Genomic DNA, 27881 nt, shown 5'->3' on the forward strand with positions numbered 1-27881 from the left:
CTGCCCTCATTTTTTTTTTTTTTTTTTTGAGAACACCAATTACTTTTTGGAAGGAGATGGCTTTGAAACTGTTTGTTTCCTGGAGTCTGACAGTGGCTTTTGAAGTGGATAATAGGGAAGAAAATGTAGGAAATACGAGGGAAAAGTAATGGCTTTTCTGTGTGTGCCTTTGAAGCACATGATCTAGAGAAAGCCAGGAGTGGCTAAGAAGACATGAACATATGTTCATGTTGTCCCACAGTCACATGGATTGTAATCAGAGTGCTTCCTCAGTTCTTCTGTGAGATAGAGGAGATTTGCTAATAGATATAAGAGCTTCTCAAGAGTTTTGCATCAATGAACCACTGTTATTGGTAAAAAATTTTCCAGGCTGTCATCCATCCTCATCATCAAATATTTAATTTAAAGTACTATTTGCCTTCATTCCAGTAAATGCAATTTAAAAATCACTGTTGTAAGCTGAAGTTTCATTACAAGGGCTAAAACCCCATCAGCCTACGATAAAGGGTATTTTACACCCAGGGGAAAATCCAGCTGAACACGTTACTTGATCTTTGGAACAGACCTGTACTGTTAAGGAGTGCTAAAGAAACTGAACACATTTCTTCTCTGATAAGAAAACACTTGTGTTCCACGAGAAAAGTAGGATAAGATCTTACACAGTCATGTCCTGTCTTGACGAAGATCAGCTCTATGAAAAACTGGAATGATAGTAACCTTACATTGAGAGGACACTTTTAATGTTGAATATTGGTTTTCAATATGCTTTGACAAGTAGTAGGGTCTCACATAGGTTGTTTGAAGGTCTTTTACTGATTTAGGTGGTTTTCAGAGCCAGACCTACACCCCATATAAAGCAAACTCCCCTAAACCATCCCTGCAAGAAATCCTTCCCTTTGCAGTCCAGTAAAGGAAATGGTGTTTCCCTTTGCAGTCCAGTTTCTGACAATCTTGTAAGACAGAGGGACATGGCTGAGTCACGGCAGAGTTTCCATGGCTTGTTCAGTGCCTGATTTCCAGCAGTTCTCTGTTTGTGAGGCTGTTGGCTAAAGGAAGCAGTAGTGTGGCAACTGACTGAACTTGTGTGGTTCAATATCTGTTTCCTGACAGCTTTTGTCTTCACCCTCTCATTCATACTTGTCACCTAGCCTTTCCTACAACTATTCCCTGGACTGCATGCTTGGTATCAGCAGAAAAAAAAGAAAAAAAAGTACAGTAGTTTAAAGGAAGAAGATTGAAAAATATTAATTGAAAGGTTGCTGGTGGTGTTGCCTCCTTAGAGGCTCATGTTCTCACCCTCACCCTTCCATTACCTCATGTGTCAGTCTTAAATTCAGCCCCTTGAGAAAGAGGAAGTGGGATTTTGGGGCTGTGCTGCTAGAGGCAGGAATGCTGGTTAAGAATCCATATGCAGCACATGCAGCCCCCTGGTTTAATAGATCCCAGGCATGTTTCAGGTATGTCAGGTATAACCAGGAACTAAATGAATGCAATTAGGTGTAGGGGCTGAGCTCTCACTAAAATGCCTCAGGAGTAAATAACCTATAAATTTTCATGGTTCCTTCTTCCTAACAGAAATTAATTTCAATGATCTGAGATAATATTTGGAGTTAGAGACCTGTCTTTATCAACAAAAGATACTGATTTTTTTAGCCCTACCTGGAGTTCCACACAGAGTAATAATTTGGATTTTGACAATTTGGGTCTTTTCACCTGATTTTCCTACTACTGAGTTCTTTTACTGCTGAGGATAGCAGATGTACCTGCTTCTTCTCTTTATGCTTTCTTATATGTTAGAAATATGAAGAGTTTCTCTGCAGCTGAACAGAAAGATGACAGCAATTTAAAAATGGAGGGGGGGAGGAAGAACACAGGGTGTCAGTACAAATTTTGGCCCTAAATTGAAAAAATGGTTAATAATCTTCAAAAGAGGAGGCAACTGCTCCATGTGGAGTGCTAAAATCCACACTTGTGTTGGATAGGCTAAAACAGCTTGAAGGATACATCAACTCATAAGCTTTGGCTTTTTGAGCCAACATTTAATTCATGGCAGGCTGTATTATCTGTTGCATTTTCCTCCACAGTAAACAGGCTCTGTATATTGAGTTCGTCAACCAATGTTAGGTTTTTCTGAGAAATTTCTGTATTTTCAAATAAAGTTGGCTTCTGTTGTTTGTCATTTTAAACTTTCAAATGTTAGGCACTGAAATATGAAATATCCCTATATTTGTAGTGGTCACTATTGTGCTTGAGAGTTTTCATTCTTTTCTACTTTTTTCCCTCTTTGAGTCACATACTTCTCTGGCCTCAATTTCTCTAATTTTTTCCCTTTAACCTTCACTGTATACTTCCTCTTCATTTTGTTATGCCCTCAGAAGAGAGGACCACTGCTAACTGCTGCACAAGTAAGTATTTCAGCTGGAAGACATTGACAGGAAATGTAATAGTAAGAACTCTCCACAGAGCAAGGAGGTTATTACTTCCTTCCTTTGGTTTTCCCTCCTCCAAAAAGACTGCCATCTAAAAGATCCACCCACGTCTCTGGGTTTTGAGGTCCTGAAACACTTCAGTAATTTCTGTGGTTGAAAGTTGAACTTCATTTAAAGCATAATTTTAGTAATCACATTGAATTTTTGAATATTTGCGTTATTTTTATATTAATTTCTATGGCTGCTTTTGTATCAGAAATGAAGTTTTTTATTTCCTGAACTTTCTATTCTTTAGTAAACATGGACTGCTGCTTGTATCTTAATGCTTGTGTCATTAATCTATTTAGTAATCTGCGTGAGAGAAGAACATAGGCATATCCATATTGAATCAAAAGTACTTTTATATTATAATTTCAGTGGTTTAATGTAGTGTGTGTAATTTCTAATATACTATAGAAAATTGAATTACTAAAGTATGTAAATCATTAACTATGTAATTCCATATATCTAAACAAAACTTGGGGATAAAAAGACATCAGCAGCCCTTCCTCCCTGTTCGTACTTTGACAAAGGTGCTGGTTTTGTAGGCTCAGATTTTTCCTTTGTGATTCTGTTGCTTTTATTACTCAAGACTGAGAAAATGTGGTGTTGCATAGTTTCTGCACTGCAAGATCTTAGTAGGTCAGTTAAAGGGAGAGAGAGAGCCTACAGTATCAACTTTATATTTAGATTGCTTGTCCCTTCATGCAGTCTAGGTGATTATTAATGAATTTTTTAGTTTTGCAGAGAGGGCTAGGAATTGCTTTATTTTTAAGTTCTTAATAACTGAGACTGACACTGCCAAAGAAAACTGCTTTGCTTTAGACAAAAAGCTTAAGAAGTAGAAGAGGAGGAAGCAGAGAAGTTCCAAGTCCTGAGTCCTCAGAGTAAAGCTGTGGAAGATGTTGGAAGAGAATCCCAGCATCTTTCTGTTCCTTGCTGTGTACCTTACACAGTGTACCTTTTTTTTTCCCCTGTTTATGTACCTTCTTTTCTCTAATATTGCTGGTGTTTCTTCCCTCTAGTAATTTTTCCCTGAGCCTTTTATGATTATTAACATTGAAAAATCCCCCAAACCATAAGATGTATGTTAAAAGTTGGATCAGGCATGGCTCGCACAAAGTTCTTGAACCAGAAGTGTAGCTGAAACTTCATGCTTTTGAGAGAAAATCTTCTCATTAGGTTATGAAATAAGTTGTCAGGTCAGAATCACTGAAATGAAGTATTGAAAAATCAGAGTTGTTTGACTTTTGTAAACACAGCTTGTAGTATAAAATAAATAGAATTTCCACAGGATCAGAGATGTTCTGATAGTGTAAGTACTGGTTTATCAGTCATCTATTTAGCCTGCTTAACAGTATTAAAAAATTTAAACTTGTTTTAAATTCTCTGCCTGATGTCTGGGTACACAGCAGGCAGTTTGCATTTATGGATACAGAGAAAAGATATACTGAAGTTTAGCATGAAAAAGTTAAGAGAGATGTCTTTTGAGGACACTGGATAATAAAAATAATTAAGGACACCAAAAAATGGGTTTGCTTCTTATGTGTATGTACACACACACACATATATAAAATCTCATTATATATAAGCATAGCTTGAAGATGTTTAAAAATTCTTGAATTTGTTTTACCAAACACAGAGTTAAGCCTGGCATGGAAAGTAGAGAGTTGAGTCTGTCATTTAGAAACTCGTAGATGATTTTTGTCCTTCTCCTGCTATAGATTCAGTTTTTCCAAGTTATAGAGTACTACAATAGAGCCCTAGTCTCTGGAGTGAAAGAAAAAGTTATTCAAAATACATATTAATTTATCTTTTTGATCCTTTAGCCTGTTTCTTCTCACTTCTTACTCTGTTTTTCCCTTATTGGAAGTCTGTTCTTTTGTGATCTTTTATTTTTTTTTCAAAGTAACTGGTAATTGCAGTCTCAGAGCAAAATTTTAACATTTTTATTTTGTCTTGTGTATCCAGAGAGGCTCCATATGCACATAGCAGCTAACCATGCCCCTTCATTGTAGCACAGAGCCAGCTGTTCATCTCTTGTCCTGTCTCTCTAGCTGAAGAGGGATGCACATATTGAATAAACTGCACCCATTGTTCAAATCAGATTGAACTGGAGTTTGAGTGTTACTTCACCAGTGAAGGGAATTAATTTTATTCTTTCTGTGAGGATAATGATCTTCTACAGAGGAGGACACAATGTTTTTGTCATTTCTCCACTCTCAGTGCTCCCACTTCATTCTCCCTTCTGCTAAGTTGAAGCCTGTAAGTGTAAAGAGAGAGTTAACTTTCCTGGAGGTGTATAAGTGTGTGGAGCAACCAGGGAGCTCCCCACCAGGGGCACTGACAGATGGAGTGAGGGCTCCAGGAGAGAACATCCCAGCTCATAGACAAGGATCACAGCAGGATGTGATTTGAAACTTGCTAATCCCTTGGTTTGTCTCTGCCCTTGGCCTGAGTGGTGTCAAAGAAATGATGGGGCCAAGATGTTCAGGAGACTTACCCCACACAGCACTGATCCTCTGCCTGCTTGCAAACAAATGCTATCATTTACTATTAATTAAGTGCTCCTAGTTCAAGCAGTAGATGGCCTTCTCCAAAAGGGCACAAAGAATAGAAGAAAATGTACCATATGTCTTAGATATTCTGACACAGGATAGCAAGTTAGAAGTGAGCTAAAGAAGAAAGGACGACTTTATGTCCTTTGTGAGCACTTTAAAATGCATGAGGGATCAATCTGTGTGAAGATGTGAACATGCAACACACAACATGGCTTAGTTGCTCTAAGTTGATAAAAGTGCAATCTCTGTGCACAGTTTGTGGTACATTTGTATCTGTGCTCTGATCTTGTGCTGTGCATTGTGTGAGGGAGGGCACTTATGTAACTGCTTGAGTTGAACAGCAGGCTCTGCTCTCATTTTGAAGCTCTCCTTTTTCATCTCCCAGTCAGCAAGACCAGTTAGTTCCTCCAGGCATTGGCCTTCCTTGTGTCAGATACCATTCTGTACAATACAAACCAGAAAATCCTGCCCCGGTCAAGGATTCAAGTGGTCATTTTGCTGGAAAGTATCTTTAATACCTAGGGAATATTGATTTGTGTGTTGTAATGTCATCAGTGTTAAAAAACAAACAAACAAACAAACAAAACCCACAAATTAAAATAACCTCCAAATACCAAAACTACCCCAGTCTCTCCTTTTACAGACTTGGGGATGATGCTTTTTAAGTCAGGAAGTCCATTTCTGTAAAAGAACAGCACTTTTGTGTCTCTAGTCTGTTTATTCATGTGGAGAACACAACTACAGGTAGCAACAATGTCTTTTTAGTCTGCCAGCTTGTTGCCTGAATTGTGAGCCTCAAGTTGTATTCCCCAAGATCTCTTCTGAGATTTGCAGCCATCAAACTTCTTGCAGAGCTGGTCCAAAGGCATCACTATTAACACTGAATCCCAGGCAGTGAAAAAACATGCTGAGAAGCTCACTGTAGACGCCAAAGTCTAAGGATCCAGAGAAGGACTAAGGAAATGCAGAAATAAATAAGCTTAAGCAGAAGTGAGCTAAAAGCAGAACTTTAAAAGGAAAGTTTCCATGACCCCTTGAAGCAAAGCAGCATATTGCAATGTGCTTCAGCCCTGTAAACAGGGTATGTGGTTTCCTTCTAAACAGTTGGGTTTAGAAGCTAATACTACTTTTAACAAGTTTTAGACTTAATGTTTTTTAGAGTTGTTTCAGAAATAGTGGTTTTCTTAATTGGAGGAACAGACAACTTGGAGGCTGTGTGGGATTAAAATCCAGATCTCTGTGTTTCAACTACATAGAACAGAGAACTGGAACAAGATAACTCAGAGCTTTAACTCCAAAATACAGTCTCTTCAAGTTAGTTATCTGTAGCTATTTCCCCTCCCTCCGCTACTCCTGCCTGTCCAGCAAAGGTGTTCCATCAATTCACAAGGCAGCCACTGAACTGCAGCAAAGTACAGCTTGGTTTGCATTAGAATGGTCAACATCTTACCTTAATGTGATGGACTGTTAATTTTATGTTTGCTTTTTAAATCAAAAGTGTGAAACTTGCAAAATTAATTAATACAAACCATTACTGAATGAGCAGGTGTGTAGGGAGATCATTCTCTGCACATGTACTTAACAAAATCTTGCCTGTTGTTTCTCTGTGTCTGATAATTGCTGACTTTCCTGAAAGCAGTTGCAATCAGCTGTCACCAACAACATCTAAAAACCCAGCAAAAAGCATACACACACAGCACCCTCCTCCAAAAAAAACCCAGTAGAAATTAAGATATTAGAAGCAAAACTTTTTAACAGTTAAATAACTGAAGGCCACTTTTTAAAAGAAGTTGTGTTGATATCTGTGTCCTTCCCAAGCTACCACTTACCCCAGTTCCCCTGAATTCTATCGTGTAGCAAGCTGTTTGTGGCAAAGGATTAAACATGACTTGCTTGTCACTGGATGTGATACATCCCTTCCCTCCCTCCCCCCCCGCCAACAGAAGCGATGGAGATTTAACTAGACCAAATCAAAACCAGCTTCCAGAAAACAAATTTGATTTTAAATTGTTTTCATAATCATGCAATGGTTTAGATTAGATTACATTTCTTAATGAATCTTTTTAATATAATGTGTAACACTGGAAAACATTTTGAACCTGATTTTATTGGTCTCTTTGAAGGGCATTAGGACTGTTTAGTCTGATAGACAGTCTGTGGCCTCCAGTAGTGCCTGTAAAAGTTCCTGGACAAAGTCAAGACTCTGAAATGGTAAGTTTTGTTACTATGGATATGAATTTTTTCACTCACAGCTAGTATTTTTGGTGATGGTGTAATCATGTTTACTTTGGGAATCAAGACTCTCTCCCTCTTTCTACATACCAAGTTTTATTTTACTGATTCTGACAACCACCCAGACTGCCCTGAAGCCCTCTGGATCAGCAGCATCTTTCCAAAATGATGCAGTTATCCCCTTATTAATCCTCTTGAGCTAGAATGATAGGATGTCCAGACAAATTCTTCCTCTCTTCTCCTTGCAGGAGTAAGGAGATAACTAGTTATCATGGAGGCTGCCGAGAAATCTATATACAAGGATGTTAACTCCTTTGTTAAAAGCACTTTTTAGCCTTAGGATTGAAAGCACTTTTCTGAAGATTAACTTCTGTGAAAAAGAGTGACTGCTGGAATCAGGTCTATTACTAGTTAGGATGACTTTGATCCTTGTTTCATGTGAGGTCAGAAGGATGAATATAAAGGTAATTACTAAAGATTAATAAATGTTTCTGTGATTTTAAGGGGTGGGAAAGTATAGAAATGGATTTAAAGTATGTTACTGTATATTTGCAAAGCTGAAATCACATCTGTAATTTTACTTCAATTAGCTTTTGTCTTTGAAATGGTGTTCTGTCACATCAAATAATTTTGGTAATATGACACCATTTGAGGAGCTTCTGGGTTGCCAAGTGCTTGGCCTTTCTTGATGTTCTTGTGGGAAGAAGTGAGTGGTATTAAAAATTCGTTTTAGACCAAAGGAGTCAATATGGGAAATAAAAGAGAAAGCTGGAAATAAACAAGTTTCAAAACCAGGGAATATTGAAGATGGATATTGCTAGTTACTTCTAAAGTCCAGGAATCTTTCCTCTGCAATGTAGAGTGTTCTTTGCATTGTCCGGGGGTTTATATTGAAGAACAAAAAGTTCAGACCTCAGTCAAAAATAAAATCGAGACTGAAACTGAGTGAAATAGCTGTGCTCTCTTTGATTCTCCCTTTCATCAAAATGTTTTGGAAGTCTCAGAGGAATGGATGGATTTGTGCATTAAAATTATGTGGGCAACAGAATGGGAATATCTATGGCTGAGGCAAAGCTCTTAAATATTATTTAATGTTGTTATGACTCTTGTTATTTCTTCATTTTTTTCTGTTTTACTAACAACCTAAAAATGGAGGAAACTTGCCATAATCATGTAATTTACACCTCTGTCGTGGGCTTGAAGTAGAAATTAATTCCACAAAGAACAACAACTTGCATTCTGATGCTCCACATTTTTGGCTGGGTGGAGGGAGTTCTTTCAATTGAGATATGTTTTTCTTGATAAAAACAGTATAGTTTTATGCACAGTTTTATGTAAGCAGTTTTATACATCCGTGCAGAAATAATATTGCCAGCATGATGATAATGTTGTTGGGAAGTGATCTGTGGAATGAATTTCTTTTGAGCCATATGTACATTTAAATACCTTCTTTAATGCTGTCAGAGGCAAACAGGGTTTGGGTATCAGCTTCCTTTGCTTTTTTGTTTTAAGCAGATTCTTTTAAATGGGTGGGCAACTGTCTTTAATATATTCATATTTCTTCTATTAAATTAAATATTTTATTAACAACAAACATTGCTAAAAGAGTATATTACCATATTTGCAATAAAAATTATCTTCTAGCATTGTCTTTTCTTTTCTGAGAAGTCTTTCCAGCTTGGGACTTCTCTAAGTGGTGATTGATAAAGTTGTTACGTCATGGTACTTTTTAAGGGGGAAAGAAAAGTCTGGCATACCACAAAGAGAGCAGTTCTTGCAGCTCTTGCATTCCTGTTCTTCATTATCTCCTTGTGCTGTCCTGGATTTAATTTGGCAGCTTTAAAAGTTCGGCAGCTGTTTACTATCACAAAAACCCACCCACATGCAAAAGTCCCCAAATCTCAGAAAAGCTATGGATGTCAAAAAAAACCCAAAAAAAACCAAAACAACAAAAAAACCCCACAACCTAATCGACGCACTCCTACCACGTAACAAAAATAAACAAAGCAACAAAATGCACCTTGAAGTAGTCACTGTGTTTGCCAAGTATGCCAAGTTATGAGTTGATTTTGTGACGAGGATCAATGTTAGATTATGGAAAGAATGATGCACACAAGCCAATTTCACTTGCAACTTGTGACTGTTGGTTTATTAACTCATCTTCTACATCGGAGTCCTTGTTATTTACCATATAATTTTGTTTCCCCATCCATCTTAAAATGTAAATAGTTTTGTTCATTTTGCCTATTATTGTAAAACTTGACTGGCTAAAGTAAAGTGCATTTTTTATGGTCACATTTCTTTTTCTTATTTTTTGATAGATGACAACTAATCTTCCTCCTCCCAGCTTCTGTTACATTCTTACTGTACAGTCTGGTGAAATACATGTGGAAGTGGATGAGGAAGAACAGATTTCTAATTTGTACCAGCCACCAGCTGTTCATGGTCTAAAGGAAATTCTTCGGGTAATCTTCTTTACAAATCAGATAGCACATACTTTTTACCACTGGATTTCTGGTATCACAGTTGTCTCATTCCCTACTTGTGTGCTATTTTCAGATCGATGGTTGTAACGAGCGGTGTAGCTTCTGGGCCCAAGTGCTCTATCGAAGGCTGCAGGTGATCTTCTTTCTTATCAAAGAATTCAACATTAAATCAATGTAATGTTTATGGGAAGAAGATTCATCTTGTTTAGGGATAAACCCAATGCCAGGATTATCTTCAAGAGTTGTATGGGCAGAATTATCACTGTGTCTGAAATGCTTGTGAAAGGTAAAACGAACTGCACCACCAGCTTCAATGCCATTCAGTCTAGAAAGTGAATTATTCCTGAAGAACTTGCTATCTAACCAGTGATAATGCTACACTCTGGAGCTGGAGCTCACAGGAAGTTAGTTGAGTCTCGATTTATAGCTGAATGCTATCCTTAGGAATGCAGTAGAATCTCCCAGTCAAATGGGTGTTGGGGGGATAGAGTGGAACAGATGATGGTTATATAAAATTACTGTTTTGCTCTTTTCATGCAAGTGTGTGGGTGATTTTCATTGACTTCCATAGAAGCCCCTTGGACAAATTTGGCTTTTATGGTCCAGTAAGTAGTTAAAGGGAGGAACTCATAGGTAAATACATCTGCCATCCATACTGTGCTGGAAAGCTTACAATTATGTTTTACTTGTTTCTGAAGGATGCTGTGATGTTCTTTCATAATGTTGCTAGCTCCCTTAGTAGTTAAAGGATTTTTTTTGTTGCTGATTTATTTATATTTTCCTGGTGACTGTATCCTCAGTACAGCCAGCACTGAATTCTAGCAGAGAATAATTTGTAATTGTCCATCAGCTCCACAAGGAACAAAGTGTGAATCAAAGCATATGAACCAAAGACAAAGAAATTCCAGAACGGCCAGCAAAATAGCTGGAGATGCTTCCCACAAGTTTGAGACATAAATTTAATTTAGGTCTTGCCCTTTTGCTTCAAAAGCCAATGAATTATGATTTAATTTTTAGGCAAGGAGTACTTTTAACTACTGAGATGAGGGGTATCTCTTCTGTTTTCTCCATGCTAATTGAGAATGTAACAGAGTATTTGCAAACATGGAATTAGGACTAGCTGGATGGGATCTTTAGTGTGCCAGCAGAAAGATGGACATATACATGCGTGAATTCCTATTTCCAAGAAACCTCTTCTAGTGAAAAATGAAATAAAATTGCAGACTAGGAGCATTCTAGCCAAACATTTTTGAATTCAGGAATGTCTACATCTGAAATTCTGATGTGGGTTATCAGTACTCATGTGTAAAAGCACTTCATCACTGAGTTAGAGAAAAGATGAAGCCTGCAGGAACAGATGTGATTTTGAAGAATGGAATATTGAGTAACAGAAAAAAAAGATCTACGGGTTTTTTTCTTGCTCCTAGGAGGTTTATTAGTTCTTTTTTTAGTGGTTATTCACTCACTGAACTGTAATTTTTATAAGTGAACAAATGAGTGCTCATAATTTTTTTAATGTAATGATGGAAAAGCAATAGAAGATATTCTTGTGATGTTTAACTTTCTGGATAATTGCTCTAGGAATGTAAAGATATTTACCTGTTACTAGTGTATCACTTGCCTAGTCCTCCCAGATCACAAACAGCAGCTTGTTTCCTGCAGCTGCCTTTGCCAAGGGAACATACCCTTCACAAAATCACCAAGCTGTAGTAAGTGAGGAAGGGATAATGATTTGGTTTGTTTTGCCAGATTTATTATTAATCTGCTATGTGAGCTAATTCAGATGTATGTTAAAAACAGTATTTACTCTCTGAAGCTACAGTATTAAATATTTAAATTAATATTACTTAATTTATGTGAAGGAGGAATGGAAATACGCTTTTTTTTATTAGTCAGAATCTGAACTGTGGTTGAGAAGGAATATGAGGAAATATATTCCATCTGTGGTTAAGGAGCTGTCCTTCCTTATAACTCAATCCTGCTGCTATTTGTCTGTTGTGTCCTCTCTGTTCAGAACAAATTGTCACACATAGCAAGATGATGATTTTATACTAACTTGTTATTTTTGCTTTTATTATTATTTACTTTTTGGATGATTTTCCTGAAAGACGGATTTTAATGTGTTAGTAATTTTCAAGGGACAGATGTAAAAATTCTTTCTCTGAAGCTGTCCTAATGTTATCTCTGCAGAGGAGGTCCAAATGTATGTAGTTACTAGGCAAAACAACATCAATAGTGCAATAGGCAGCTTATGCTGTATTAAGGCATAACTGTGATGTCTGAACTGTGAATTTTTCCAGTCACTATTTACAATTACCTCATTTGCTCTAAGAGCTGCAAGCATGAGCAGAAAGCCAGGTTAGTGCAGCTGATGGTTTCAAAGTTACAATTCAACCTAAGACAAAACACTGGGGGTTTTGTTGTATTACCTTCTGCTTACAGGCATGCAGCTCTGAGAATAAAATGTTACATGTCTTTCCAGGCATTACAGTATTTAATTTTCAGTTAAATGTTTTAAGCATTAATTTTTGATCAGCCAACTAATTTAAAAGAATAACAAAACCATTTTAAATTTATGAAGTTATTTAATCTTAGATATTTTAAAATACTAGAATCTGAAAATTTACAAGTTCCTTGCACTAGTAAATATGAAATGTGCTTTGATATGATCTTTTTATACCTGTCCAGGGCAGAAAACTTACCCTATCATTGCAGATTCATGTATCTCTTACTTAGGAGTTATCTACTTCCTTAACTTTATATATCATTGGAATATTTAGGGATATTTGCTCAACTGAAAGAAAAAGCTCCACTTACTTGGTTATGCTATCTGATAACAGTACCTAGAAAATGTGCCCACAGAGGAATAATATTATTAGTAGAAAAGCTCTTTCCTCCTTTTTTTTTAAGACAAAAATTATGTAAGTCTTAATAAAGCCATCCAATTATCTTTTTATATATACCACATAGAGAGTATAAAAAGATAATGTGTATTATTTTGGAAAATATATTTTCAAATCCCATGTACAGTCCAAGAAAATTATTATAAAGTGTGATGGTTGACTGAGGTAAAGAAAAGAGTCCAGAGAGTCAACCTCAGAAAGTTAATTTAAGGTAGAGATTTTAAGGTTTATATCTGAAGTAAGGAATACAAAAAAATTATAGTAGACCTTTGACTCATTATCCTGTACAAGCCCTACTGTAATAATTTGTCAGTTTTATGTATTACTTAAACATGAAGATGTTTAGTCTTTCCTTCTACTGAAAAACTAACAATTGCATTACAAATTTGTATCTTTTTTTTCCCCCTAATCACAGACAAAGCACAGTGTTCCTATAGATCAAAGAGAAATGTTGTTTGTGACTGACTCCTCACTGCAAAATGTGGTTCATGGGAATCCAAAAGTTGTTGCTGTGTCAGTCACTGCATCCTGTGTTCTCAGTATGGAAATCATAGAAGCCCTCAGTGCTGGCTCTCGACTTGTCTTCTTCAAGGATGCTCTGTGGGGGAATGGTAAGCTTTGCACGTGGTTTGGAGTTCCACAGAAACAGCACCCTTATCTCTGACACCAGAGTATGTGACCTCCAGAGAGGTCACTTCCATTATCAGATGAAGATAAGACTTTGCAAGTTTGGGATGAGAAATTTGAAAGGGATTATAATTTAGACTTTCTTGTAAGGTTTCTTTTTCAGTATTTTTGGCTTGATCTTGAAAGTGAAGGAGAAATTCAGTGGTGTTGCTCCATGTCCACCTGTATTACTGTTAGTCTTCTCTGATGACTGTTGAATCTGATGACCAGTGTCAATCAAATTTGTGAGCTGACAGAAGGCTCAAAAATATTAATAAATTTGCACGTCCTTAGATAGAGAAATTTTACAAGTTCTCCTAAACCATCTTAGCTGTGAGCCTTCACCCCCATATAGTTCATGACATTATGATTGTTCACTTTCACTTTCAGTCACTCTTTTTTGAGGTTCAAGTTTGGTTCTGTACAGTGACCACAGGGCTAGTTCACATCTCGCACCTTTAGCACTTCCAGAATGTAAGTGAACTGGCATACAAAGCTGTGCAAAGGGCTGTGTGTCCTGAAATAAAAATCTCTACTCTGGAGAATAAAGCATTTCATGCACCTACTCTTTGTAATCTTTGAAGCAAAGTAGGACCACCTGAAGGGGTGCCCATGCTTACTACCAAGAGAATGAGATGCAATGCATTCTGGGTGGCATCAGACTCTCTTCTGGCATGTTCTAATTTTTAAATTTATTTTTCTTCAAATTCAGATTTCTTTTTCTCCCCAGGATTTGCAAAGTGTAACAAGAGCATGGTACATGTATCGCTGAAAGCAAAATATTTTGTCATTGAGAAAACCTGATGGAGTCTATTCATCTGTTTGGTAGCTGGCAGAGATTGTTGTCTTCATTGGCTGTGACAATTAACGTGGTCACCTTTTTCCTTGTTACTGTACTGAGTTGAAATGTCTTTTTTGGCAGGTAGGATTATTTGTATTGAACGTACTGTTCTCTTATTACAAAAACCTCTTTTGTGCTCGGCTGCCGGTGCTGACCTCAGTGAGCTGACTGGCCCTGTCAGACTCGATGAGCTGGATTCTACAACACAGACCAGCTCCATTTGTGCTCTGAGAGGTTTGTATGGCCTTGCCTGAAATGAATGCAGTTAATTATTTGTACTCACTTTAATCTTTTGTGTCTTTATATTGATTTCTTGCACAAACAGCGTGAAGGGATAAAAAAGCATGGCGTTGCTGTGGGTCATTAGGATATTTAGGATTTTATGCTTCTTTATGGGCTCTGTTTGCCTTTTGCTGGCCAAGCTCTGCTCCCACTCACTCATACCCTAGAATAAATGTTTAATGCACGATCTGTTTCATTATATTCCTTCCTTCACTGTCTTCTTTCAGGAGCCTTCTGTTCACACCAGCCTTGTTGATGTTGGCAACAATGAGTTATACCAATATTTTTTGGGCAGATGGGTAAGATATGTTACCCAGATCTTGAATGGTAGGGGTTAGTGACTGATTTCCCTGGAGCTTTGCTGCAGTAGGACAATTTATTATTTTACCATAGTAATTTAGCATAATGTGGTCAGTATTTGCTCACCAACCACTTTGGATCATAGCTTTGTCTAATATCTTGGTCTTACCACTAACCATGCAGAAACATTTCTTACTACAGAATTTCTAGTGTTTCCAGATCATGCAGTGTATATTCTAATGCTTCATCTAGACAGCTTCTTAAACCTCCCAGTGGTACAGTGCCTATGATAAAAAGTCCTTAAAAGCCCAACAACTCCTCAAGGTTATTTCTTTCCTTAATTTAACTTGTATTATTCCAGTAGCCCTTGTAGAAAATTCTTTATATACTTTTGCATTTACACCTTCACTGGAGCATTTGAAATTAACTTTAAAATTACAACAAATAATGGTTTTCAAATTAATTCTTCAGCTATAATATGATAGACTGAGAAGTCAGTTTGAAACGAGGCAAAGCCTTTACTAAACATACCTGCTGCTGTGGTAGAGCCGCAACTTAGCAATGCCTCTGTGATTAATTACTGAGCACCTTGCAGTGACAAATGTTGAACAGTGCATAATGAAAACCAAGCACAACTAGAGGCACTTCACTCAAAGCCTTGGTTGTTATGTACATCTTGCATTGATACAGCTACTTGAAAGTTATTTCTGTAACTGGGTGTGAAATGCTTTTTGGCTTTTTTTTTTTTTTTTTAACCTCTCCAGTAGGTATGTTAAGAATTGTCACTTCTCTCCTGTTATTTCTGTGATTATGAGAAGTGCCTGTCTTCTTTATTTCTTGTTGACAGTGTTCATAGTAGGATAAAGAAAACATCTCTTTGTCCTTTCTTTTTCTATCAGAGCAAAGAAAGTACACCTTTGTGATCTGTTGTGTAAACAAGTAATTAATTTACACGCGTGGGAGATGCCATGCTTTGGCTATCCCATATTACAGATACAAGAAGGACAAAAGGAGAAATTAATCCTACAACCTTGTCTTAAATTTAATCTTTAATCTGAAATTTGTGCAAGGTAGCTGTTACCAGTATATTCTCACACCTGAATACCAACATAGAATATAAAATATCTTTTTTGTACTTATGCTGCTGCAATATATAGATGAAAACTCTCACTTTTGTGTGTTCTGAAATAATTTAATAGCATTCAAGAGATATATTCACTGGTTTGGGTTTAAATTAGTTAGTGCCTACATCTTTCTGCTGAGCTAATGGAACTAATAGCATTGACCCTGCTTTGTTGGTGGGAGAAAATACATTTGGTGGATTAACACATGAAGGGAGATGCATCATCTCTAAAATTCAGTCACTGTCACTTATGTCCTAAGTCAGAGAGTTTTTAGTCTGGCTTTCAATGAGAAACAGTTATTACCTCATTCATTGTTCTTTGTGCATCCTCTCATTTCTTGTACTTTTGGTTACCTATATCTGTTGCACACTGGCATCCTCCCAGCTAGCAAATATGCTGCAAAGGCTTTCTCTCCCCTTTCTTGAAGGAGTGTGCCTTCCTGCTCCTTTGGAAGAGACATCTGAGGTTCCCCCAGTCCAAGCTCCCGCTCAAAGCTGGGCCCTGAGCAGCTTGGTACAACTCTGGACTGGATGTTCTTCAGAGGTTCATTCCCCATCAAAACAGAAAATATTCCAGTTCAAGCAGATGCAATGAGTTTGTCAGAAATCCTTGTTTCAGGGAGGTCCAGTCATACCAGCTCTGGGATAATGGAGTGTGTTGCTCTCCAACAGATGAGTGAAAACTTGTGGTTGCTTTCTAATGAAAAATTAATTCTTCATTGCAAGATGAATCTGTGGTTTTCACCTGTGATCTTAGGGTTAATAGGTTTATTTTCTTATCACTATGCATTGCAGAGTAATTTCTAACCTCTTTTTGCTGTACAGTAGCAGTCAGGATGACTTACATGTTGGCAGCTCATACGGCACGGAACTGTTTTTCCTCTTAATCATGCTTTGAACAAATTCTGCTTAGTCTATACCACATATGATATTGGAGATATTACTTGATTAATGCTATTTACCTAGTATATGACTCACCAACATTGATTGAATTTTGACGTCAGATATTTTCACATTTAAGCTTTTACTCAGCCGTGTAGGGTTTTTTCAGTTTTCCACTTAATAGTGGGACTAAAATGGCATCAGTCAGTTTACCTAGGTTTCCTTTTTTGATTGAATTTTTGCCTTTCCTGTCCCATTAATCGGGATAACTGACTGGAGGGGGGGGGGGATGGAATCCAAAACACCTCCATATTTTAATTGTTTCAACCAAAGTGTTGCTTGGCATTCCACATGGCAGACCTGCTTTTCCTGGTATTTTCCTATTGTCAGTCTCTTCTTAATGGTGCCAGCCACAACCCTTAAAAATAGACTAGAGGTAAAAATCAAATTTTGGCTATGCACATTTTCATTTAAAAGAAGAATCTTGGGAAAATATGCAAAAGGTTTGTGTATGTCAAGCAAAATCTAGAGTCTTGAAAAAGGTGTGCAGCAGTTCAGCATCCTAAACTTGAGCAATCACTTTGTGTATAGGGTGCACAAGACTGTCACTAGGTTACTACCCCTGTTGCTTCTTTGAGTTGGTCTGACTTCAGTGATATCTAATGGTTTTCTCAAGGGAATTCTACATTATCATAAAAATAATCTTCTCCACTTGACATAATCTCATCAGTATGATCCTGATTGATTTTCTTCAAATATACTTGCACTGGCATCTTGCAGTTGGAATACGGCACACAGCTGGGAGAAAGTGAAAAGGTTTAGAAAGGGGATTGTTTTGGTTTTAAAATAATTTTTTAATGATGAAGGAAACATAGCAAATTAATTGGTAGCTTTTTGATGAAGAAAAATCATAAAGTCATAGAATCATAGAATCATTTAGGTTGAAAGGGATCTTTACGATCATGAGGTTCAATCATTAACCCAGCACTGCCAAGTCCACCACTAAACCATGTCCCCAAGTTCCACATCTGCATGTCTTATAAATACCTCCACGGTTGGGGACTCCACCACTTTCCTGGCCACTGTTCAAATACTTGACCACCCTCTCAAGAATTAGTGAAGGAAGTCTTCCTAATATCTGATCTAAACCTCTCTTGGCATAACTTTAGGCCATTTCCTCTCATGCTGACACTTGTAACCCTGCCTGGTTACAAACTCCTTTCAGGCAGTTGTATAGAACAAGAAGGTTCCCCCTGAGCCTCCTTTTCTCCAGGCTAAAGAACCCCAGCTCCCCTTCATCAGCTCCATTTCCCTTCTCTGGGCTCACTCCAGCACCTCAATGTCTTTCTTGCAGTGAGGGGCCCAGAACTGGACTCGAGGTGCAGCTTCACCAGTGCTGAGTACAGAGTGAAGATCCCTTCCTTAGTCCTGCTGGCAACCCTATTGCTGGTGCAGGACAGGATGCCATTGGCCTTTTTGGCCACCTGGGCACAGCTGGCTCATGTCCAGCCAGCTGTTGACCTACACCCCCAGGTCCTTTTCCTCTGAGTCACTTTCCAGTCACTCTTTCTGTGGCACTGCCTGGGGTTGTTGTGACCAAAGTGCAGGACCCAGCACCTGGCCTTGTTGAACCTCACACCCTTGGCCTCAGTCCATTGATCCAGCCTATCCAGATCCCTCTGCAGAGCCTCCCTGCCCTCCAGGATCAACACTCCCACCCAACTTGGTGTCATCTGCAAACTCACTGAGGGTGGACTTGATCCAGATTATTGATTAAAATATTAAACAGAACTAGCCCCAACACTGAGCCTTAGGGAATACCACTGGTGACCGGCCACCAAATGGATTTAACTCCATTTAACATTCACATCATTCAAAGAGAAACATACCCATGGAAACTCCCAGTTTGTCATGAGCACTGAAGAATCAAAATTATTCATCTAGAAGTCCAAGTGTTTGAATAGAATATCTAATTCTGCTAAAGAAATTCCTGGTGTTTTGTTGTACACTTAGAAATTGGGTCATAAATGTTGTATTTGAGAAGCAACTTTCCAGATATTCAGACTTGCTGTCCTTTGAATTCCCAAAGAAAATTACAGTTTTGTTATTTAGGTGTAGCTGCCTCCTTGTCCCAGGAGAACCAGAAAAGCAAGGGATTAACACCCTGTTTTACAGTCCAGACACTCTAAATGCTCCATAGTCTCCAAGGCTTTCTTCTATTGAATGTCGTATAGAACCATGAGATTCTTGCTCAACAGAGGCTAGATTTTTCAGTCTGTAGTTCTGTTGTACTAGTGAGGTTTTATTTTAGTGTAATTTCATTCTTACAGGTGAATATTTTTCTCTATAAATAATGCTCATAATTTCAGCATATTGTTACCACAAAATATAATACACTCTTTATTGGCTTCTCATAAAATTCTGAATATATTTTTTTCTTGCCAAAACTAGTGAGGCCCTTTTTATTAGTCCAAAGTATCTTTGGCATCCCTTTCTTACGTACACACTTAAGACTGTGAGCCAGATCTAATCTCTGTTAAATCTGTATAAATGAGTAATAACTCCATTGTTAGTGGAATTTAATCTGCATTGTTGTTTTCAGAAGGGATTGGGGCTTCTTATTGGTTTGTATTTTCTAAATATCAATATCAAGCTATTCAATCCGATGATTTTCATAGCTGTTTATTGCCAAGAAAACATCAGAGGACCAGAAAGAAAGCAAACAAACGAAAACAAATCAGAAAAGCAGTAAAATCCAAACCAAAAGAACAGAGCCTGTTTGGAAAGTTAATTGTCAGTTACCTACTTTCTGGTATTTTTAGAATGTAACACTCTGCTGTACTTTCATTCCTTGTTGGAGGCACAAAGGAGAAAGGGAGTGAGATTGTTGGAAGAGACGATTCTTGCTCTGACAAGTCTTAAGCTGTGGGGTCAGAAAGGCTCAACCCTGCTGTGATGCCAAGAGTGACTCTGTTTGCTGGCTTAATGTTAGCATTTTGTAAGAATTCCATGTTCTGCAGGTACTGTTGTTGGAGTTAATGAGAGCACTGCTTTCTCCTGGCCTACATGCAGCAGATGTGGCAATGGAAAGTTGGAAGTGTGTCCCCAGGACAGGTGAGAGTCAGCATGCTCCAGAGCACTCCAGGTGTTTTGTAGATGTAGCCATAACAGCAATAGGTGATGCAATGATTCCTGCAGGCACAGTCTGCACTTTGCTCCTTCCTAGAGCTAAGACGTAGTATTTTTATTGCTGATGAACTGATAAAACCTGCAAGGTTACATTAATATATTAAGATACAAGTAGATATGAAATGGTTTGATTTTGTAGTTAATACTTTTTTTTAGACCATTCTTGCTTATAAAGGTTTCATAGTCCACTGCATTATAGTATTACTTTTAATAAATATGCCCATAAACCACAGGTCTGATTTTAAGTTCCTTTAGAAGTAGGTACATGTGTTTGTGTGTCTTGCCTTGTTAATCTATGTATCCCCAGTTCACCTCATTTTTATACTGGACTATGATCTCTGCTACAATTTATCTAAGTATGAAAGAGTTGCATTTCAGACCTATTAAATTAGTCACCTTTCTAAGAAGGATGTTGAATAATTCTTGCAGTATGTCTGTCCTGAATGTGAAGACTGAGCCTACAGGACCTGTTGCCACCTGAAATGCTGAACCTGTGTCACACTGACATAATATTGGAAAACCTCCCCTGCAACCTGGTGGAATAAAAACCTAAGGGATAAGAGTGAGGAAGGAAGGAAGGAAGGAAGGAAGGAAGGAAGGAAGGAAGGAAGGAAGGAAGGAAGGAAGGAAGGAAGGAAGGAAAAAAATAAGTTTGTTATTTGCATAAAATAAGTTTATGCAAAAAATAAGTTTGTGTCTATGTTCACATAGTAATGTAGTCCAATTAAAGAAGTATCTCACCTGTGAAGGACACTTTTGCTTCATTTGGAGAACAAATGAAGTATCAATATTTGTTTAAGAAGTGCTTCCAACAAGTACTTATAGCTGAGCTTAATTTTGTGCATGACTTAAGTGTGCACTGAAAACACTGAACGTTTGCTGAATGAGGGCCTAAGTCAATAATTCACTTTGGCCAAATCTATACTACAAATTTTCTTTTGCCATAACTTTTAGGAGGTTATTAGATTAATATTTGCTTAAGTGGGGTGACTATAAATAGTCTCTCTCCAAGCTGCCAGAAATTATAAAAGGAAGATCCTTTTGCCAAAGAAGTTTAGGTCCTCCAAGAGTTACTGCCAACAGAAGAGTTCTATTTGCTATTATCAACTGAATCTATACCAGGGCTTTGCTACTAAAAGTCTACCAGCAAAGTATTTCAGAGAATACACTAAATGAGGTTTTATTTCTTTTGATTTTGGCTGATAGCTTGTTTGTTTCCCTATGTTTTTCCATCATTATTTTGTGTTTCAGAGAATTGCTGTATTGCAACCAGTGCTCTGAAGTTGTCACAACACCAGTTTTGAAAATGCAGATGGAAGTATTCTTGAGTTGTCCATCGCGATCTCAAAGTACAGTAAAAGTAAAGGTATGGCATGAAATAAGCCATATTGCAGTGCAGTGAGACTAGATGTGCAGACACTTAGATATTCTAAGCCACACTTCTACAAATAGTTCTGTCAGAAGACAAAATATGTAAGGCTATCCCATAATTTAATCTAATACTAAACTTGTGTTTCATTGGGCTAAGAACCGAATTCCCAAATCTTGCTCAAATAATGCAGTCATTGAGTTCACCCTGAGGTTTGCAAACTGTTCTATGGCCCAGATGAAGGGATTTGTTAGGTTGGGCCTTTGGAAACCTCAGTCTACACAGTCTAAAAGGAATGTGTATTTTTCGACTTCCATTCTGAACATCTTTTGTGTCACCTCTCCTCTGCTTTCTTGGCCAGAGAAACAAAACTGTTTGACATTAAAATGATAAATCTTTGTTCTATGTGACTGTAAACAGAACGTCTTTGCACACTTAAGATTTTTGTCATGAACAAAACCTGTGAATTTTCTCATTCCAGCTGTTGCAAAAGACAATCTCTTCTCTCCTGATGTCCTCAGCCAGTGAGGATGGGGTAGGTATAATGAATGCTGACCAGAGAAAGTTAAACTACAGAACTAAATGTAAAGGCAGAGTACCAGTGTGTTGGCAGGTCAGGCATGAATTTTGGTGGCAGGGTCTTGAAAATCCCCAGTGGTGGAGATTCTGACTTTCCAGGCAGTTCATTTCAGGACTGCACTAGGAGTGGCGAGAGATTTCACTACAAGTGAATTTTTTTCCCCATGTCCAGGCTGTGATTTGAGTGGGCTGTGCCCTTTGGCAATCCCACCTTCCAGCTGCTGGTGCCCTGCCATCTCATCAGATTCACATCCTCCCTTTCCAAAAGGGGGATGCAGCAGATGGGCTTCAGCTCAGCTGTGATCTGCAGAGCTACCTGCAGACAGCACTCACAGCTGCCACAGGCAGTGCTGGACTGGACTCTGTTCTCTGGCTGAGGATCCAAATACAGCAAAGATACCCTCCAAGCATCCTACCTTTTGGGTCTGGTCTCCTAAATCCTATAAACCACAACCACTTTGTAACAGCACAACACTGAAAGTACTGACAGGTGGAAATAGTAGAAGAATTTGCAAAATACATGCAAGATATTCCTTCCTAACTGTATGAATGAAACACACATGAGCCATGGAGATCCATGGGCTAAAGTACAGTTTATGTAATCGTGAAGTAGTTATTCCTTTAATCTGAGATATCAGCAGGACCCTGACACTTGGCACAGTGACCCAGATTTATCAAGGGTGAGGGAGGCACCTGGGTAGGTGCCTGGCTGGCATTGGCTGCTGGATGGTCGGTAGCCTTTAGAGAGTCATTAAGTCCAATTAGGATTCCAAGATTTTCCCTCTCCCTTGCACGTGAATGGGAGCAAAGGTTGGTTTGTTGTCTTGTTTAATCATCCCAGTTAAATATCTTCAGTTAGGTGATATGTACTAGGGTCAGTTTGCTTTCCCTGTATTACAAGTTTTCCAGCATTTTCCTATTACATGCCCCATGCTTTTAGTGGGATTTGTGGGTAATATTTAAAGTGGAAAGTTACTCTGAAATAATAAATTATTTTTCTTATGCTGGAGGAGGGTGTATATTTCGTTTAAGCAAAGAGATACAAGAAATTTCCAAAATGTGTTTGCTCCTTTAATAGCAGTCAACTCTTGCTGAGTTTTACAGGATGTGTCTGGTTTGGTTACAGACTGGCAAAACATAGTTCTTTTGTGAGTTATTCAAATTCAACAACCTCTTTTTCATGTTTCAATGTGTATAATGCCAGTATTAGAAGTCTGGCAACTCAGATTTTTTTATTCCCTGGCTGAAACACAGGGATAAAGATTAATCACAAGAAATACCATTTGAGGTGGCATTTTTTTTGCCAGTGCTGCTGAAGCTTCTAAGGGTGTAGCTTTGTAATCAATTCTTTTGGCAGAGAGGTTGGTTTTAGCCTTCACTGGCCCTGGCCACTTGTTCCTCACCTTGTGGCAGCCCTTCTGTTACATCGGTAGAGTTGTTTGTGCAGCTGCACAGTGAACTGGACTGCAGAACCGGTCTGGGGTAAAAATAATCTAGAGGAAAAAAAAATAAAAAAGATTGTTTATACCTTGAGCCAGGCAATGCCGTGGGTATCACATACCTGTGCAGAAGCACAGCGCAGATGAAGGCAGGGGCACAGTCAGAGGCTGGTTGTAGGCAAGTCCTGCAGGAAAGAAGCGAATGTGAGCCTGCCACCCTCTGAGATACCCTCTCAAGTCAAATATCAGCTATGAGTGTTACCAGTTCTTGTGTTAACATGCTGTCTCCTCTTAGTCCAGCCTGGCATCCCTCTCCTCTGCGAATTTGCTCAGGCACAGCTCAGGGGTAAAATGCCGGTTGGATCATTAAATTGGAGGGACTGTGTTGGTGCTGGTGTTGGTAATGCATGAACCACAAAAAGCTACAAGAGAGAAGGGTTACAAAATGTTTTTTCCTTTAGTGGATCAGCTGGCACAGGTCATCAACATACAGTATGTATATACGCATTGCCAGCACACATGAGGTCCTGCAAGTGTCAGAAAAGGAAGGTAGTAAAGGGAGCGTGTGTAGGTTATGCTTCAGCAAAACCAAGTTCAAAGTCCCAGTAATTTTTTTCTTTTTTAAACAGCTCATTTTTAAAGCCTGGTAGGGCAGCAACTGAGACAGGAGTGTGATCTAATTATTGAAAATATATTCATTCTTTCCATTAGTTCTAATGCACCATTCAAGTCCTTCTAAAAAATTGTCTGTTGGAAGAGGATGTTGCATGCTGCATCTTCCCAGCTGAATGCTGCCTAGAACAGAATGTCCAGCACTGTTTGTTTTACTCACCATGCTCTTACTCCTGCAGACTTACGAGGTGCAGAGCGTGCTGGGAAAGGAGGTGGGGTTATTGAACTGCTACGTCCACTCTGTAACCAGTCACCCCAACTGCGTATCGCTGGAGGAAATTGTTCTGGGAGCTGCAGCAAGACAGAGTTGAACTCTAGTCAGCTATTATAGTATCTGTGGACTTTGTAATGTGATTATCTGTTAACTAGTGCCACAGATAATGTATAATGCAAGTGTGATAAGCATTAAGATAGTTTATTAAAACTGTGATTTATAAAGCACATTGTGCTAACACTGAAAAAAATACCCATATATTGTTCAACTTTCTGAACTCTTTCTGATCAGTGCAGAATCTAAGAATACAGTTCTTTGTCATGTTTGCTGTTATGTAATGTAAAGTATGTTTTTCTGGAAGTTTTGACTGGTTGTGATTTTTTAAAATAATACTGTATTTATTATGTGTCAATGGAAAATATTTTACTGATATTTTTGAAATAAATACCTTGCTATGGGCAGCGAATGTTGGTTTAAGATGAGTTTTATCAGTGTATTCCAGACTTGCTGCAAAATGCTGCATGGTGCTTGAATTCTGAATTATCACTTTGCAATAGTTGTTAACAAGACAGAGATTTGAACACATATAAAGTTAATGTTTCACAGCTAATTGGTCTCTCAGCATAGAAGTTGTATGTTATCTGTAGCTTCCCACGAAGAGTGTTTCATTATAGGTGTTTTTTAATGGGTAAGGAGCAAACTGCATTGTAGGCCACACAACCACCCCCACCCAAACTGTGGAGACTACAGATCAGATAAATGCAAAAATCTTCCTCTGTGTGCATTGCAAGAATTAATATAAGAGTTAGAGCCTGCATGGTTTAAAAAAGCCCCTTACAGGGAGAGGAATGAGTGGGTTTGTGCAGGCCCCATATGTGATTAACCAGCAGAAAAGGAACAGCAAACTTGCCACACTGGTCATTTCTGCAGCTCAGGCCAATAGTGAGAAGTCTTATGGATGTCACAACTACTAAAGGGATGGCCCAGCTTTTGAATTCCCCTTTTTTTCCCCACTTCCTCCAAGCATTTCAGTCTCTCACCTGCCTCTCTGTAATGAAAAAGGAGATGACAGCCCTTTCCTGTGTAAGAGTTCTGTACGTGAGACTGGGGTTGCCCCTTCAAAACCATTTAGGACTTGAGTCTCTGGGAAATCAGGAGGTGCTTGTTGTGTCAGGCCATTTATTTGCCAGTGTCCTACAGATACTCTAGGTGCTCTAACACTGCACGACTGAAATTTAGACAAGTTGCCTGATCTTCTGTGATCTGTTCACTCAGTGATGAGCAGCAACATTGCTGCTCTGTCACTAGCAGGGATCGGTGAAAGTCCTTGTGACCACTGACTCTGGGATGAGCAGTAGTTGCCCACTCTCACTTTCACTAGCCAGGATCAGTGCAATCGTCCCTCTCCTGCAGTGGGCTGAAGCCTGAGGGCATCAACACCTCTGGGACTCAACTACAGCTGGTCCCAGCTCTGGAACATGTTAGCGTAGGTGCAACTTTGCATCACCGGGAATGGAAACCCTTTAGAAGTTTTTTTAACAGGAATTTTAGCTAGTGGTTAAACACTCTTTTAATTCATTTAGAGATTCTTTTAATGGTGTTCTTGGAGTCCTACGCACGTGGGTTTTTTTGTTGTTTTTTTTTTTTTTTTTTTTTGTATATGGGATACGGCATCTGGCAGTCCTGGTCACAGAGCAGTCTCTCTCGCTGTGCAGCTGCTCGGTCCCACCAGCGCCACGGCAACCCCTGACTCAGCACTCCGGCTCAGCGATGCGGCTCCGGGGGGAGCAGATTTTGCAACCACCGCGGCCGAGGGGTCTCACGGTTTTTCCCACCCCTGCATCGCTCACTGGATCTTTGGGAAGTAACGCAGGGCCCCTCGCTTGCCCTCACCTCCCCTCCCGGCCCCTGGGCCCCCCTCGCCGTGTTCCCCACCCGTGTTCAGCCCCGTCCCGGGCAGCGCTGCTTTCCCCGCCGCCAGCCCGCTGCTGTCGCGACACAGAGCAAACGAGAGCAGGGTTGATTTAAAATGCTTTTCTTTATTCTTAGAAATGCTGTAAAAACTGATATAAAAGGTTGAGCATGCTCAGTCTTTTTTTTTTTTTTTTTTTGTTTCCATTCTACTGTCTAAATACATGGGATTTTGGATCATTTTAACAGATGTACCATAGCTGCATCGGTATGAGTAAAATGTAGAAAAGACGAAAACTACCATTACAAAAATAATTTAAGGGGAGAGAAGAAAACAAAAAATATTTAGCTTTTTTTCCCTTTTTCGCAAGTTTCGTGGTGAAAGACCCGGGCATCGCCCCACGTCGCTGCCGCACTCCGAGCGCGGCCGCGGGCCGGCAGGTCCCGCCGCGGCTCCGCGCCTCCTGCCGCGCCCGGCCCGGCCCGGCCCGGCCCTGCCCGGGGCGCCGCGGCCCGGCACGGCTCGGCACGGCCCTCTGAGGTATTTATCCACCGTCTCCCGGAGTCCGTCTCTCCGTCCCGCTCCCCCCCCGGTTACCGGCAGTCGGTGCCCGAGCCGGCCTGCAGAAAGGAGGCGCTGGGCAGCTGCTTGAAGAAGTGCCGGAGGCTGGTCAAGTCCCGGGTGAGCTGCTCGATCTTCTTGTGCAGCTTCTCGTTCTCGGCCGAAAGCTCCAGCAGCTTCTGCTGCATCTCCTGGTTGCGCCGCTTCGCCTTGTCGCGGCTCTTGCGCACGGCGATGTTGTTGCGCTCCCGGCGCTGCCGGTACTCGGGGCTAAACCTGTCCACGCACTTCTTGCCGCCCCGCTCCTTGCCCCCGGCGGCGGCGGCCGGCGGGACGCCCTGAGGCGGCCCGGGCACGGCGGCGGCGGCGGGACCCGGCGAGCGGGTGCTGCAGCTGGACGGGGAGCTGCTGCCCGGCGGCTCGGGGGACGTGGGCGGCGTGGGCTGCCCGCTCAGGTTCATGATGGTCTGGGCGCAGGTGGCGATTTGCGAGGGCAGCAGCGAGGAGGAGAGGTCGCTGTCGCTCCAGTCCGGCTCCTGCTTCAGAGCGCCGCGGGAGGAGAAGGAGGAGGAGGAAGAGGAGGAGGAGGAGGAGGAGGAGGCGGTGCGGGGCTCGGAGCCCAGCAGGGTGGTCATGGCAGCGCCGAGGTCCTTGGCGGGGTCGCGGCCGGCTCCGCCGCCCGGTGGCAAGTACTCGCCGTATTCCCCGCCCCGCTCTGGCTTGTGGTTGCTGTTGAAGAGGTCGGCGAAGAGCTCGTCGTTGCAGAGCTCCAGGTTGGGCACGGCAGACATGGAGTCAATGTAGGAGCTGAAGTCGATGGCGCTCTCGTCCTCGTACATGGCGGGGGCGGCGGCGCTCAGCTCCGCCAGGTTGGTGCCGCTGCCCCCCAGGCCACCCCCCGCCTCCTCGCCGCTCATCCCGCAGCCGCCGCGGGCCCCCAGCTTGCAGGCGGGACCCGGCCCGCCGCCGCTGCCCACCTTGGCGTCGTAGAAGTTGGCGGGCTCCAGGCACCAGCTCTTATAACATGCCGGGGAGTCCAGGCTGTAGAGAGCGGCGGCGCTCATGGGCGAGCGGGACGCGGCGCCGCACGGCCGCGGCGCGGGGGCTCCGGAGCGCGGGCACCAAACGCCGCTCCGCGACGGTCGCAGCTCCAGCCTCTGTCACGGGCAGGTGGGAGCGGGGCTGCTGCTGCTGCTGCTGCT

The 27881-nt window shown here is 40.4% G+C and overlaps 2 protein-coding genes across 2 annotated transcripts in view; one reads left to right on the plus strand and one right to left on the minus strand.

Annotated features, from left to right (window-relative positions):
* SPIDR (scaffold protein involved in DNA repair) overlaps positions 1–24494 on the plus strand; it is a 191544-nt gene extending 167050 nt beyond the window's left edge. The window contains exons 12-20 of the mRNA XM_062488813.1: positions 7153–7240; positions 9583–9726; positions 9821–9880; positions 13066–13261; positions 14239–14391; positions 19765–19858; positions 21185–21299; positions 21784–21837; positions 24172–24494. Of these exons, the coding sequence (XP_062344797.1) occupies positions 7153–7240; positions 9583–9726; positions 9821–9880; positions 13066–13261; positions 14239–14391; positions 19765–19858; positions 21185–21299; positions 21784–21837; positions 24172–24303 (1036 nt within the window). The 3' untranslated portion in view covers positions 24304–24494. The remainder of the gene's footprint in view (positions 1–7152; positions 7241–9582; positions 9727–9820; positions 9881–13065; positions 13262–14238; positions 14392–19764; positions 19859–21184; positions 21300–21783; positions 21838–24171) is intronic.
* Positions 24495–25692: 1198 nt separating this feature from the next.
* On the minus strand, positions 25693–27878 carry CEBPD (CCAAT enhancer binding protein delta). The gene has a single exon (XM_062501543.1). The coding sequence runs from the start codon at positions 27741–27743 to the stop codon at positions 26712–26714; it is 1032 nt and encodes a 343-aa protein (XP_062357527.1). The 5' UTR covers positions 27744–27878; the 3' UTR covers positions 25693–26711.
* Between the last annotated feature and the right edge of the window lie 3 nt (positions 27879–27881).

The sequence above is a fragment of the Cinclus cinclus genome, chromosome 1, assembly GCF_963662255.1.
Source record: "Cinclus cinclus chromosome 1, bCinCin1.1, whole genome shotgun sequence".
In the NCBI taxonomy this organism is placed as follows: Eukaryota; Metazoa; Chordata; class Aves; order Passeriformes; family Cinclidae; genus Cinclus; species Cinclus cinclus.

Excerpts from the sequence above, each read along its gene's own strand:
- CEBPD (XM_062501543.1), bottom strand. The coding sequence starts at position 27,743 with ATGAGCGCCGCCGCTCTCTACAGCCTGGACTCCCCGGCATGTTATAAG.